Source organism: Aedes aegypti, chromosome 2, assembly GCF_002204515.2.
Source record: "Aedes aegypti strain LVP_AGWG chromosome 2, AaegL5.0 Primary Assembly, whole genome shotgun sequence".
NCBI classification, from domain to species: Eukaryota; Metazoa; Arthropoda; class Insecta; order Diptera; family Culicidae; genus Aedes; species Aedes aegypti.
The window spans coordinates 264,572,184-264,586,876 of record NC_035108.1 but is presented as its reverse complement, the minus strand read 5'-3'; the positions used below and the strand labels follow the sequence as shown (position 1 = coordinate 264,586,876).

The 14,693-nt window shown below is 37.8% G+C and overlaps 1 protein-coding gene across 2 annotated transcripts; it reads right to left on the bottom strand.

Annotated features, from left to right (window-relative positions):
* Nucleotides 1-880: 880 nt before the first annotated feature.
* LOC5570895 (transcription elongation factor S-II) lies at nt 881-14,014 on the bottom strand. Of its 2 annotated transcripts, none has more exons than XM_001653320.2 (2): nt 13,734-13,954; nt 881-2,228 (listed from the first exon to the last, which is right to left on the bottom strand). In XM_001653320.2, the coding sequence occupies exons 1-2, from the start codon at nt 13,800-13,802 to the stop codon at nt 1,386-1,388; spliced, it is 912 nt and encodes a 303-aa protein (XP_001653370.1). In that variant the 5' UTR covers nt 13,803-13,954; the 3' UTR covers nt 881-1,385. The 2 variants fall into 2 exon arrangements, with proteins under 2 accessions (XP_001653370.1, XP_021700677.1); XM_021844985.1 differs by lacking the exon at nt 881-2,228 and adding an exon at nt 8,262-9,452 and having other exon boundaries at nt 13,734-14,014.
* Nucleotides 14,015-14,693: the final 679 nt, after the last annotated feature.

Here is a 14,693-nt window from a genome sequence, read left to right as displayed (position 1 = left end):
CAGGCAATATGGCAATATTCAATTCAATATTTCCTCACATTTGACTTGACATTACGCCTACCTACAGAAGCGAAGCAAACAAAATTCCTATGTGTATAAATACTGACAAAAAATATTGAAATCCGTTGAGTATTCGCTGGCCCGTGGAGGTTGAGTTATTTTTCTTTCACTCAAGCCTATATGGTTTGAAATTAAAGGAGAATCCGTCCGGAAGTTACTAGAAGGAAGTAGCGTTGGATTCAAGGATGTCTTGAACCAAATGCTGGAGAAATTCCTCTAATCATCCCATACAAATTGTTGGAGGAATTTCTGGAATAACTCTTGGAATCCTCAGAGGAATCTTAGAAACATTCCTTAAAATATGCCAGAAGAAATATTTGGAGAAATCATTGGAATTCCTGAAATTTTCCTCGTGAAATCCGCGAAGAAATTTCTGTAGAATCTGTGGAATAGTCGCATTCTCTGGTGATTCTACCCCATTACCCCGAATGCCACCACCCCGAATGATTTTACCCCGAATATAGAATTTCATTGCCCCGAACGTCTAATTACATTGCCGCGCGATAATGAAATTCGGGGTAATGTCATTCGGGGTAATGGGGTACAATCTTCTCTGGTGCCTCTAGAATTTTGCACGAGGACTCACTACAAGGAGAAAAAGAAAAATGGAGTTGTAGAAATAATTTTGGTTGAAAAAAGAGATCGTCTATTGAAAACAAAAAAACAATTCAGATACTTGCATAAAAATAGTGACTCAATCTAAAAAGATATCTGCTACTAGCCCTGAAAGCTACATTTTTTTAATTTTACTAGTCTGTGGTTTGATCCGAAGTAACAGGCATGTGATATTATCAGCCACGACGAGATCAAACCGATTTCATTTTTTATTTATTACACACTAGGCAGGTTTCTATTTTACACAGTTAACTTAGATCGGTGTCAAACGAACCACAAATTTCTAACGTTAAAATCTATTGGTAAGCTTCCCACAATTCACTTACCGAAAGGGATGATGCTCAAATTGTTTAGAATTTCCCAGCACAACGTATGCCAGGGCCAGCAACTGAAGAAGATTGTGATTCCCTATATGGATGTTGTACTTTCCTTGCAGGGGGATTTACGCGTTAATTTGTATGAGGTGATTTTTCGGTGTAGTGTATTCAATCTTCATTCGTGGATTTTTAGCTTACTCAAATTGATCAAATCAATGTCGGTTTGTTCTTAAACTACATGTATCCGGGCTCAGCCACAATTCTACCAAGGCGTTTGTAGAGACCCACTATGAAACATATCAAGTTATGTTAAATAGGTATTAGTAGTGATGATGATCTGGATGTTGGTTGATCTTGAAATTTTCTAGTTACAAACGTGCTCGGTGTTGCAGTCTAACAAAACTTCCAACGATGTCCACACTCGTTGCACAAAACGAACGTAGTCATAGGTTCATCGGAGCTTCTCGTCTGCAGTTGGTTGTAGGTACAGTTGCGTTTCTTGCATTTTCCGCACTTGAGAAGATCTGTTTTGGTTCCTTGGTTAGTGGCCAGCTGTGCATCATTGATGGCTTCCTTGACGAAACGATCACGCAGATTCTTCATCTCATCACTGGCCATTTCCTCAGGAGTCATTTTGGCAAGTCGTTGTGCGGTAATTGCACCGCTAACGAAATTGCTTCTCAAACTTGGATTTTTGGGATCTTTCAAGTTAGCCACGCGGGAGCGAACGCGATTCTTGTATTTCATGTCGGTGTTTTTGAACTCGACGTAGATGGCTTCTTCCAGTTCATCTGCAAGTTCTTCCGGGGACTGGCAACCTTCTGGTTGTTCTCCATCTACTCGCAATGCATTGGTCAACATTTCGCGACACTTTAGACGCACGGCGTCGGTGGTATTGCTGGAGTGAGTCGGGAAACTAGTCTGGGCAGGTTTCTTGGCTTCTTTCTCCTTTTCGGATTCCTTTTTGTTGTTGCTTTCGGACTTGCTACTGCTTTTGCTCGAGGACTTGCTCGATGATTTGGACGATTCCTTAGATGACTCTTTCGAGGGTGGGGTCGCCGCCAGAAAACGTTTCCAACTCTTGATAAGCGTCTTTGCCAAGCTGATTACCTCGTCATCTTTGCTACATTTACGAAGCTCGTTCACAGTCATACCGATGCGCGTTTTGGTCAAAATGTCCAGATCGATATTCAAACGTTGCAGTTCACGAAGCAGATCTAACGCTTGCTCTTGACCCTGGAAAATTAAGAAGGAATGCATAAGTTTTCTTATAAGTTGCTGTCGTACAATTTGCAGTGTTTCGATGGTCCAATCAATCAATGCTTTTTTTAGTAGATGAATGGTAAACTCACATAGTAGCTCTAACATAGAAATTACTGTAGTAAGTATTTTTAAGTATGATCAAACATGCACTGGTGGAATTACAACCTTCACGTTTCAAGTCACAAAATCAACTAACTCTTGTTTATGCCTTCTCCAGGAAAAAAACTGATCAAAGGCGTAACCTGTAGTGGTGGTATCACATTTTGGCATTTTTTGCTTAAAGCCGCGTCATAATCCATATGGCATAGACGCAATAATATCTCGGATGTGATTCAACGGACATCCTGCGTCGTTGATAGAATTGATGCCCATTTCAAATAATTAATCTATTCGAAGTGGACATTAATACTATTGGCGACGATTAGTTTGCCATTAGTTTTCACATTGCCATAACAAGGAATACCTCTTTTGTAACAATGGTAGGGTCACAGATAACAGATGTTCAAGTCCGATTACAAAACTGTGTAAGACAATAAACGGTCATTTTATATGGCAACACAAGTAGCAACACTGTGGTGGCGCTGTTATCGTTAAGTTCTTATGGCGATGTGAGTGGTGAATATGAAACATTTCAAGATACTTATATTCACCACTGACTGACGCAATTCGTTGTGTGGCGGCGCTAGTGATTGCAAGGAGTTTCTGTTTGAATATTTACACAGTTTTTCAGCAAATTTTTGTTCTAGCATAAACATCTGTTATCTGTGGTAGGGTCAATGTTCCCTTAGTGGACAGTCCCCTATAGTCGCACTAGTGGCTTTTTACGGCCGTTTTGCTATAAATCTCTTCAAAATATTTTTTGACATGAAGGTCAGGAGCTATTAATCTAAGTACTATCTATACACAGCTTGATTTTTTTCAAAAAATGATCGAAATAATTAGTTTTGCTTAAAATTTGAGCTCCCTTGCGCCTATAGTTAACCTATTGTTCCTATAGTAGCACTACTGAGAGAAACTATTTTTTATTATACATAATAATTGATGAAATAAGAACTTTTTTTACATCAATCGAAAGCTTTTGATCCACACTGTGTAGGAAAAATATAAAAGTTTTGTAATAATACGATTTTGATAAGTATTTTTCCAACGCCGTGATGCTAGTGCTACTATAGGAACAGGAATTAGAAATAGTGCTACTATAGGCACATGTATTCCTATAGTGGCACACGCGATAATAAATACAAACATTTGAGTTTTCGTAGTTTTCATATTTTTCCCACAAAACCAAGATAAAAAGCTTTCAGATGATGTAAAAATAATGACGCTAGCGTTATTTCTCGATTTTCTATGATTTTTTGTTCTTAGCTATGCGGCTATTGGTACATCGACCCTATAAACAATCTAATTCCAGCTTCATTTTCGCAAAATTTATAAGCAGAAAGTAGGCGTTGTGAAGCATTGCATTTGCCACCGAAAAGTGAATATTGTAGGAGACTGTAATAGAAGCCTAAGGTAACTTGCTAGTTTCGAAAAAAATGTTGAATAGACAAGGAAAGTGATTTTTTTTCTTTAAGGCCCAAGTAAAAATAGAGCAAATGTCAAAAATGAAAAAGCAGTTTTCGCCGTTAAAATCGACAAATCGAAAAAATAAAAACACACAGCTGTTTTATTTCCAAAAGAAAAAGGCTGTGTGTTTTTATTTTTCCCGATTTGTCGATTTCAAGGGCGAAAACTGCTTTTTTCATTTTTGATATTTGCTTCATTTTTACTTGCACCTTAAGGATATATGAACGTAATGACCAATAAATACTTTTAACATCAAATGAACTAGAACTACTACTAAACAGCCCAATTTTGTTAAGACTTGACGACAACTGACATTTAAGACTCTAATCTTACGTAAAAGACAGGAGTAATCAGAATAGGACTTAAATGGCAAATTATTCAAAACCATTTCGACTAGACAGTATTAGTAATGACACTACTATTTCAAACAAATTCTGATGGAGCTGCTGATTTTCACAATGCTTTCTTTTCTCAGAAGCAAGGGAATATGGGTATTTTTCAAAAACTACCACGTCACAATACTAATGAAAAACAGTGTTCATGTGGGCACCATAGCTTAGTTCGTCTGAGTATTGGTCCTGGTAGAGGGGAAACTTGGCAAAAGCCTGACCGAGGGTTCAGCCTTGACAAGTTAAATACCATACAAAAAAAAAGAAATAACGCAATATAGGGTAAGTGTACCAGTTATGTACATAGTGGTTCCCTATTTCGCCATATTGGACAAAACATTTGCAACTTTTTCGATTTTCCATACAAAATGACCAACTTTGGTAAGCTAGATCTCAGTTGTTTATGGACCGATTTGAATGAAATTTTCACAGAACATCAGATATAACTTGAATTTAAACATATATTTTTGTATAATTTTTCCAATCACGAGTTTATAAGTTATAACGGTTTAACTAAAGTGTAATTTTCGACGAAAAATTCAAAACAATTTATCTCAAAATCTAATAGCTCCACACACAAATTGTCTTCAGCAAACTTGTTCATCTCGTTAACAGCTACAACTTTGCTGAAGATACCATGAAGCTATTCCTTCAAAATGTTTGGTTATGTCATTTATGAAAAATCGTCAAAAAATTCACTTTAGTCAAACCGTTACTGCTTTTGACCTTGTGATTGAAAAAATCACTCAAAAATATATGTTAAAATTCAAGTTATGTCTGATGGTCTGCCAAAATTTCATTCAAATCGGTCCATAAATAGCTGAGATATAGCTTACCAAAGTTGATCATTTTGTATGGAAAATCGAAAAAGTTGCAAATGTTTTGTCCAATACTGTACGTGATTACTTCAATTTCCACAAATTTTTAAATCTTTCGTATGTTGTAGTAGTTAGATTTACGATATATCTTGAAGTTAAAACATTCAAAAAGATACAAGATTCACTTTTCGGTGGCAAATGCAATACTTCACAACGCCTACTTTCTACTTGTAAATTTTGCGAAAATGGAGCTGGAATTAGATTATTTATACCGTTGTTACAAAAGAGGTATTTCTTTTTATGGCAATGTAATAACCATATTAAAATAAGATTGTCGCAACTTATTTCTACTCAGTGATTAACTGAGAGCTTACTATGCCAATAACCATTTTTGCATGCGTATATCGTGTGGCATGTACGAAGATACTATATGCCCTGGGAAGTCGAGAAAATTTCCAACCCGAAAAGATCCTCGACCGGTGGGATTCGAACCCACGACCCTCAGCTTGGCCTTGCTGAATAGCTGCGCGTTTACCGCTACGGCTATCTGGGCCCCGGATATTGATGCAGCACGGTACAACTAATTCAACAAGTTCTTGATTTCTTGATGGCATCACGGTCGCAAATTATGCAGTGGGTATTAGTGATCCTTTATAGAGAGATAAGCGGAAGTAAAATTGAATGATTTGGCAACAGACCAGCAGTGCTGATTTTGCTCGGCGTCGAGAATAATATTGTAACACGGACATGACTTCCTCATTGCTATAAAGTGTATTTTGTTTCGTTATAGATCTTTGAGCTAAATATCAAAACTAATAAACAGCCGAAAAAATCAAAAACCAAAAACCGCATTGACAAAAATTCAAAAAAGTAAAACATTTCATTGTTTTGCTTCATGCAAAGTTACTTTTACCAAAATAATTTCAAGCGGATTACATTACTCCTCAAGAAAAGTTCAAAACAAACATAACGCATGTTCGTTTGGCTCACACTTTGACAGTTCTCGCTGCTCGATTGGCTCACACTTTGACAGAAATGTCAGCTTCAGCGAATCCCTCTTATAAAGGATTTCTAGTGGGTATGTGTTAGTTTTGAAATTTGAGTGGAAAACCTAGATTTTCGTAAAAAAAACTGGGACAAGTCACTTCCGAGGCTAGAACGCAAATCCGCTGAAGGTGTCTGGGTTCGATTCCCGGTCGGACTTTTACTAATGGAAATTTCCTTGACTTCCCTGGACATAGAGTATCATCGTACCTGTCACATGAAATACGAATGCGACAATGGCAACTCAACTCAGTTAACAACTGTGAAGTTGCTCACTAAGCTGAGAAGCAGGCTCTGTCCCGATGAGAATGTGATGCCAAGAAAAAGAATACTGGGACAAGTCATAATATTACGGTAGAAATTAGGGAATTTTCATGAATAATAGTCAGGTATTTCCGTAGGTTTTCATGATTTTGTAGGGAATATTGGTATTCCGATGCACTGCCCTTCTACGCCTACCTGTCCGTTGTCACATTTTCTATGAGGTATCGCGGGGCAAGTGGGTAAATGGGGTAAGTGAAAATAATTGGTATATTTTACTGAATATGTGAATTAACGTTTTAAACTCATGCGTAAACCTTTGAGGCCATTGAGAATATTACGATAGGCAAAAGATTTCTGAGATTTTTCAGCCTTTATTGCATAATAGAGCGAAATATTGTTAACCTGTCAACTATCACTCCGTAACAAGTTGGCGGCGTGCAATCTTATTTAAATATTTTCAGTGGAAAAAAGTTGTGGAAAATAATTTTCTGTACCACTTCTAAGTAGTCCCCTCTGATAGTTTTATTTATTTATTTCCTGCTGTATATTGTTTTTTTATGCAATAATAAAAGTTTTAAAATTAATTCGACATACCCCTAGAAATAACTAAATTGAAATACTGTCAATTTCTAATCACGTGGGGCAAGTGAAAAGTTTCTCATTAAAGATTGAAATTGTGTTTTCTCTTTAGGCAGCTATAAGTATAAAAGGTTCACAATTATCATAGAACAACAGAACGTGCTGATAATTCAAGAAACACTATACTCAAAGCGTTAAATGCTATTACCATGGCCAAAACATGGAACTTCTCTAAAAAAGGTTGCCAAATATTACGATATTAATATGTTAACTTCGGACAGCCAATTAAAAGGAATACGTTGATTGAAAAGTCACAATATAAGAGAACGCACGGGAATCTTGTGGAATGTCTATGTAAAGCAAGTACAAGCATAACAAATGGGCCATAAAAAAGTTTCTAAATACTTTATTGAACGATTCCGTTTGATTTCTCTTGAAGAATTATCCGATATCATATCCGATTTTCTTAAAAACAAATGACGAGCGGTGGAAATTCTACAGAGCAGAAATGCAATTGCTGTCCCATGATGTAAGAACTAACATTGGAAATGTTTCAGTTATGATGTTGTCGAAACATTTCAACAAACATAACTGAACAGAAGAAAATTCAATTTACAAGAATAAATTTTTTTCTTCGTTTACATGTTACTTATGTTATTGTTCATTGGGACGCCTTAATAGATGTTAAAGGTAATAAAAATCGTGAATGTAACTGTTAGTTTTTGAATTTTTTGTTCAAAACGATAAACTTTTCACTTGCCCCACCTGTATAGCAAGTAAAAAGACGTTTTTCAAAAACTTTTTCTGTGCTTTTTTCTTCAATTTTACATAAAAATCGATTTCAGTATACTGCTTATATTTGGTGGGAGTCAAGCTAAAAAATATACACGACCCCTTTTGTTTTAATTTAAGGTCTCTAGAATTTGAGGAATCCCAACTATGCGAAATCCATTACCCACGTGCCCCACGGTACCTTGTAAAGTTTACAAGAAACAAGTAAGTTTACATTGTAAACCTTATAAATCGCGAGACAGATATGCGTTGAACGCCAGTACAATTGTGGGAATTGTAATTTGTAATACAGAGAAAATCCTGGGATTCCGATGCGAAACTCACTGAAGTTTATATGATTATGTACACCGTTTTTAATCGTGTAGATTTACATTGGAATCCAGGATACTCACTTTTCTATTCTGGGGATTACTGGATGTTAACATTGGATGACTAACTTTTGGCTGTCGACCGATTTCCTACCGCCAAAACACACAAGTAAACTACAACTACGTGACAACTAAATGATTAATGTTATTGAGACTTACTATGGAGCAATAAAAATGCATTTGATATCTTTTTCAATCATTTTTATTACACGCTATGAATGTATTAATCTTAACTGAATCCATTTCAAGCGAATCTCATGTCACTATCAATACTATTATTATGCTTTCTAGTATCGCAAGATGCGGACTTTAATGCGATAGAATTGCTTACATCAAACACAGTAAAATTATGGTTTATATTAACTTTTTCGATCTCTAAATCATAAATATATGTTAAAGGTACACTTTGCAACTTAATCAACTTAAATGTATTGTAACAGGATTTAACAGTATCCTGCTAATTCCGATATCGACGGCTCGGCTCGATTACGATGAAACATATTATAAATACATGTACTCGATCCTGTAGATTTAACAGAACTTCCAGCGATGTCCGCACTCGTTGCACATGACAAACGTTGTCATAGGTTCATCGGAGCTTCTCGTCTGCAACTGGTTGTAAGTACAGTTACGTTTCTTGCATTTGCCGCACTTGAGAAGATCGGTTTTGGTGCCTTGATTGGTGGCCAGTTGCGCATCGTTGATCGCTTCCTTGACAAATCGATCACGCAGATTCTTCATCTCATCACTGGCCATTTCCTCAGGAGTCATTTTTGCAAGGCGTTGTGCAGTGATAGCACCGCTAATGAAATTGCTGCGCAAGCTTGGATTTTTGGGATCTTTCAAATTTGCTACCCGAGAGCGAACACGATTCTTATACTTCATGTCGGTATTTTTGAATTCGACGTAGATAGCTTCTTCGAGTTCATCTGCAAGTTCTTCCGGGGACTGGCAACCTTCCGGCGGTTCTCCGTCTACGCGCAAAGCGTTAGTCAACATCTCACGACACTTTAGACGCACGGCATCGGTTGTATTGCTGGGTTGAGCTGGGAAGCTGCTCTGAATGGGTTTCTTGACCTCTTTGTCCTTCTCGAAGGATTCCTTTTTGTTGTTGGATTCTGGTTTACTGTTGCTTTTGCTCGAGGACTTGCTCGATGTTTTGGACGATTCCTTGGATGACTCCTTTGAGGGTGGGGTCGCCGCCAAGAAACGTTTCCAGCTCTTGATAAGCGATTTGGCCAAACTTATAACCTCATCATCTTTGCTGCACTTGCGCAGTTCGTTTACGGTCATACCGATGCGCGTTTTGGTCAAAATATCTAGATCGATGTTCAAGCGCTGAAGCTCACGGAGTAAATCTAATGCTTGCTCTTGACCCTGTAATTATAATGTAGGGTAGGTATGTATGGTGAATGACATTATGAGGTATGAATACCTTACTCATTCTAAAACCATTCTACAGAACCAACTTAAATCAACGTAAATATAAAAAATCACTATGAGTATAGCTTAGCTGATAGGCTTAATCAAAAAATAATTATTTACGAAAATATCTACTAGTACAAAGCATGCATTAATTCTAGTTATTAACTAAAAACGAATTGTTTTTCAACATAATTAAAAATTATAACAATAACAATTATAGAGTTTTCTCCAACAAAGAAGACAACTTTTCCTTGTAGGTTGTTATGTTGGAGCTACATGACAGACAGCTCATTTGCCAGTACTTGGCCCATTTGTTGCAAATTTCATCTCTACCTTTGCCGATACTCCTAAATTCCCTATATCGTATATGATAACTATGTGTCTAGCTAACTAATAGTAAGACTAGTTATATATCCTTCTGGTTAGCAAAAAGCAAATTGAACGTCGCTAATAATATTAATGTCAACTTCGAATAGATTAATTATTTGATATGAGCATCAATGTTCTCAACGCCACAGAACCTCGTTGGATCACATCCGAGAGATTAGTGCGTCCCATGTCATATAAATTATGACGCGATTTTAAGCAAAAAATCCAAAATGTGATACCACCACTACAGGTTACGCCTCTGGTTTCCATCTAATGGGCTAATGGAATATGCCATCCCATCGCAACTCTGCTTCAAAATGTAAAAAAAATATCAAAGTTTCGTTCAGTTTTGTATATGTTTATATTTGTTTATATTACTTTAATGAGTAACAATAAAAAGTTTACCGTAAAAAGGGGTTGAAAATTTGTATTTCAATAATGCAATTATCAATCATTAGTGAATCCCATTGATTTTTTAAATCAAAGCAATAGATGAAACCTACTCTGAAACAAAATCCACACGTCAAGGTCGTGTGTTTTACATACAGGGCAATAAGAAAACAACATGACCCGAGTGTGGTAGCCGTCAGGGACTTCATGGCATTCACGGTACCAACATTAGATTGTCATAATGAAAACTGACTGCTTTACTTACTAAATACGAATGTAGTGGCTTAACCTTTTCCTTTCCATGGTAGCACAGGTGATCCACCACTTTGTGTATGTAGTATATAAACTGTACAAGTTAGATCATATGCATTTTTTCACCACATGTTCACATACCTATGTTTCATGAAATAATGTACAAAGTTTCATCAAAAATAATCACTTGGATTCCTAGTTAAAGCAAAACTATAAGTTTGATGTTTGTTTGTGTTTGATACACAAAGACAAAAACTTCTTCACATCTTTTTATTTTCTATCAGAATTGACGAGAGGTGTGCAGTAGAACAGTGTGTGAAATGTATGAGTAAAAACAATGAAATTAAAAAATACTGATATCTTTTTCTTACCCTAGTTGCAGTCATCTTCCCAATGGATCACAGGTGATCCATCACCAAAAAAATATTTTTTTTATTTCTAATAATATTTTTGAGTAAAACTTTACATCTTTGGTTCTGGTGATTTATTCAGATATCACATTTTCTATGTTTAAACTTTGAAAAACCTCGTGGGTTAAGGTGAGATTGATTGAAGAAATTTGGTAGTAGAACCCTTGCTCCCCGAAATATGGATTCGAGGCAGGCTGCTAGTGAGCCAGCGACAAGCGGGGCGCCGCAAATCCATGGTTTGAGAAGATCCCGGGGCATTGTCCATTTATTCGAAACTGAAAACTAGGAAAACCTTTAGTGGAATCCGATTCTTCTACTAAACAGTACATTGTATTCAATGATGAAAGAATCGCGTTATTTTTCTAGAAAATTGCAATGTAAATACTCTCCTCATTTCAGACATAATGCACTAATAAAAGAAAAATCGAATCCGCAAATTTTCATCTAACACTTTTACTACCTTTTTTATTAAATTTATGGAAGGGATTATTGGAGTATGTTTAAGAGAAAAAAACTACTAATTGAACTTTTCACGGTAGCGGTAAACGCGCAGCTATTCAGCATGACCATGCTGAGGGTCGTGGGTTCGAATCCCACTGGTCGAGGATCTTCTCGTAAAGGAAATTTTCTCGATTCCCAGGGCAGTATCTTCGTACCTGCCACACGATATACACATGCAAAAATGATCAATCAGCAAAGAAAGCTCTCAGTTAATAACTGTGAAAGTGCTCATTAGAACACCAATCTGAGAAGCAGGCTTTGTCCCAGTTGGGACGTAACGTCAGAAAGAAGAAGAAGAATCAAGGTGAGCAAACACTTTTAACCCTCAAAGCCCCGGGACATACTTTTTATTTTCAATCGACTGGTGCTCAGAAACAAATAAGTTTAACGAGATGCGGTTTTCACTATGATCAATGGGATGAGTTAAGACTTCCTGCGAGTTGTTTTCAAACCGGAAGTTCAGGTCTGGACATGTTTTTCAACCGGAAATAAGTGTTCCCTAGTCACACTTTTTACATCTTTAACAACAAAACCAATGTTTAACGATAAGTTTTAGCCATTATGTATCGGATCAAGGCTAGAATACACCATTTGGTTTATTTTCTTGCATGGGACGAAAGCCAGAACCTGGTTCCGGAAGTACTTTCCGGGTAGGAACCGAGGCCAAGGAACACATGTAAATTTGACGTGAGGCAACATATGCGCTACTTGAACGTCATGAAATCAACTCAGAAAGCCAATGTAAGACATCAACTCTCAATATTGTCGATTTTACTATAATAAAAGAGAATCGATTTTTTTTTCCATATTTGTTTCCTGATTCAATTCAATAGAACGATTCTCGAAATCCCGACATTTGGCTGAAGTATTGATACATGCAAGAATATGTTCTTACAGAAACGATGAGGATAATTCATGAAGTTTGAGTAGTCACATGTCCAGTTTTGTGTTTGTCTCTTGGTTCACCGGAAGTGAACTCAGAATCTAGTTATTGTCTGGTTATATGGCCGAAGTATCAATACATGTAAAACACATTTTCGTACAGCGACGCTAAGGTTGTTTTATGAAGTTTCAGTAGTTGCAGTTCTAGTTTTACCTTTTATTCATGTTTGTTCTCTGAATCACCGGAAGCAACCTTTTAAACCAGCCATTGTTTTTTCATCTGACCGAAGCATCAATACGTAGAACAGCATGTTCTTACAGCAACGCTGAGGTTACTCATGTAACCAATTAGCACTTTAATTCGCGCTGCGTGCTAATACAGTGCTACTACACAGCTGACATGCCCTATATTAGCTGTATAATAGTCCTGATGTTTGAGCGGTCGCATAGGTATTAGTGTTTAAAGGCACTGGAGTGTTTAAAGGTAGCCGTGGACTCTAACCAAGAGTATCATCGTTCCTGCCACACGATATACGAATGCGAAAATGGCAACTTTGGCGAAGAAAGCTCTCAGTTAATAACTGTGCAAGTGTTCATAAGAACAGTAAGCTGAGAAGCAGGCTCTGTCCCAGTGAGGACGTTAATGCCAAGAAGAAGAAGAAGAAGGGGGGTTTTCTTGACCGAATTTTCTGAAACTTTGCAATAAGAAGCACTTCAATATGACGCATATTATGGCCAAATATGAGCACAGTGGCTATTAAAAACGCCCACTACCGAAGTGAATCAAAAGTGCCAATAATAGGATCCTGTTCCTTATGTATTAAATATTCGAAGCTTTCAAAGAATAATTCGATAATCATGTTCGACTAGATGCTTAATCCCAATAATCCATATTATACATACATCATTAGAGTACCGCAAAACCTCAAATTTTTAATATTGTCAAAAATATAGGGTGCCTAATCCTGGCACCAAGGAATCAAAATTGATATTGGTAGTGTTTTTTATGCCACTGAGCTCATATTTGGCTACAATATGCGCCGTAATAGTCATTGTAAAATTTCATACTGTTCAACCTAGAACCCCACGACAAAAATAATCATAGGAGTACCCAAGGAGGTCTTTACCCTATGCGTACAGTAAACAAAACGAAGCATTCTGGGCAAAACTTCTACCTTCTGTTTACCTTTGCCGTAGAAATACGAAGAACTCGAACTGAAGCGAAGCTTCCTGCTTCGGGGCAAAACATCCCACTATTCCTATCGCAAAAACGAAGGCAATAAAGCAATGCATGCAAACCAGAGGAAGGTAAGCGAGATGCTCTCGGTAGTCGGCACCATGCATCCATTACTGTACAAAAATAAGAAGCGATGCGCGCTCTGCCCGCAAGCTAGGAACTGAAAAACGGAAAATTTCCACCTTTACTCACCGTTCCGTCGGACGAGGTCATCTTTCCCAGCTTCTTCTGGATCTTGAGCACTTCCTCCTCGACGTTCATGCTGGTTCCGTGCAGGATTTCCCGGCCAAAATACGATTACAAAACGCGCTAGCAACAAAGCTTCTGGAAACCTTCCGACGCCTTTTTGTGTGCGAGTGAAAAATTTACTGAACTGCTTTTCTCTCGTCGCTCTCGGGCGGCACTTTTCGTTGATCGATTCGGCCAAACCACAGTATCGTTGTCTCCCGCTTTTTCTACCGACGGAGGTAGCGAATGTGTGCAGTCTGTCCTGCTTACACCACCCTCAGCTCGCGCGCGGCTTTTGTAGTGTCGGCTGTCAGGGGTGGGTTCACTATTGATCAAACTGACGGTTGAGCAGGGCTGCATTTTGCTACCAAAAAAGCTACCAAGGGAGTTACCATTTAGACACCGAAATAAGTTGCCTCTCAGATTTTCGTTAAGGTGATGATGCATCGGAAGCTAAACCTTGAGTTTTGAACAGGGTGTCTACTCGTTTACAGCAGGTAAAGTTACTGCGCACGTGCTGTAGCCTTAGGTGCAGGAGCCTCATTGCTTGCAAGCGCACGGGAGCGCTGTACATTGTGAGACCTTTTTTGGTGCGCCTCATTTTTATTGAGATGTGTCTCACTGCGGTTTCATGCGCTCCGTCACATGAGCTGTTTAAAATTCAGCACAATAATTGAAGTGATTACAAAAGTTATCAACGAGGATCGGAATTGTAACTCTTGGATCGCGAGTCTTCTACCATATCATGTAAGCCATCTAGACACCTGCATAACGAGGCGAAAATAGCTGTAGAGGCTATTCGTTACTAAGCAGTTGTTTCACAACTTGGATACCGATGGCGAGCCGTAGCGCCGAACAGCACATGAGACTAGTCTCCCCGAGAGCACATTACCTAGCGCGCGCTTTTGAAATTTTCGTGAGCCT

Coding starts and splice junctions, on each gene's coding strand:
- LOC5570895 (XM_021844985.1), bottom strand. CDS start 13,802: ATGAACGTCGAGGAGGAAGTGCTCAAGATCCAGAAGAAGCTGGGAAAG. Junction 9,453..13,733: donor TGACCTCGTCCGACGGAACG/GTGAGTAAAGGT, acceptor TTATAATTACAG/GGTCAAGAGCAAGCATTAGA.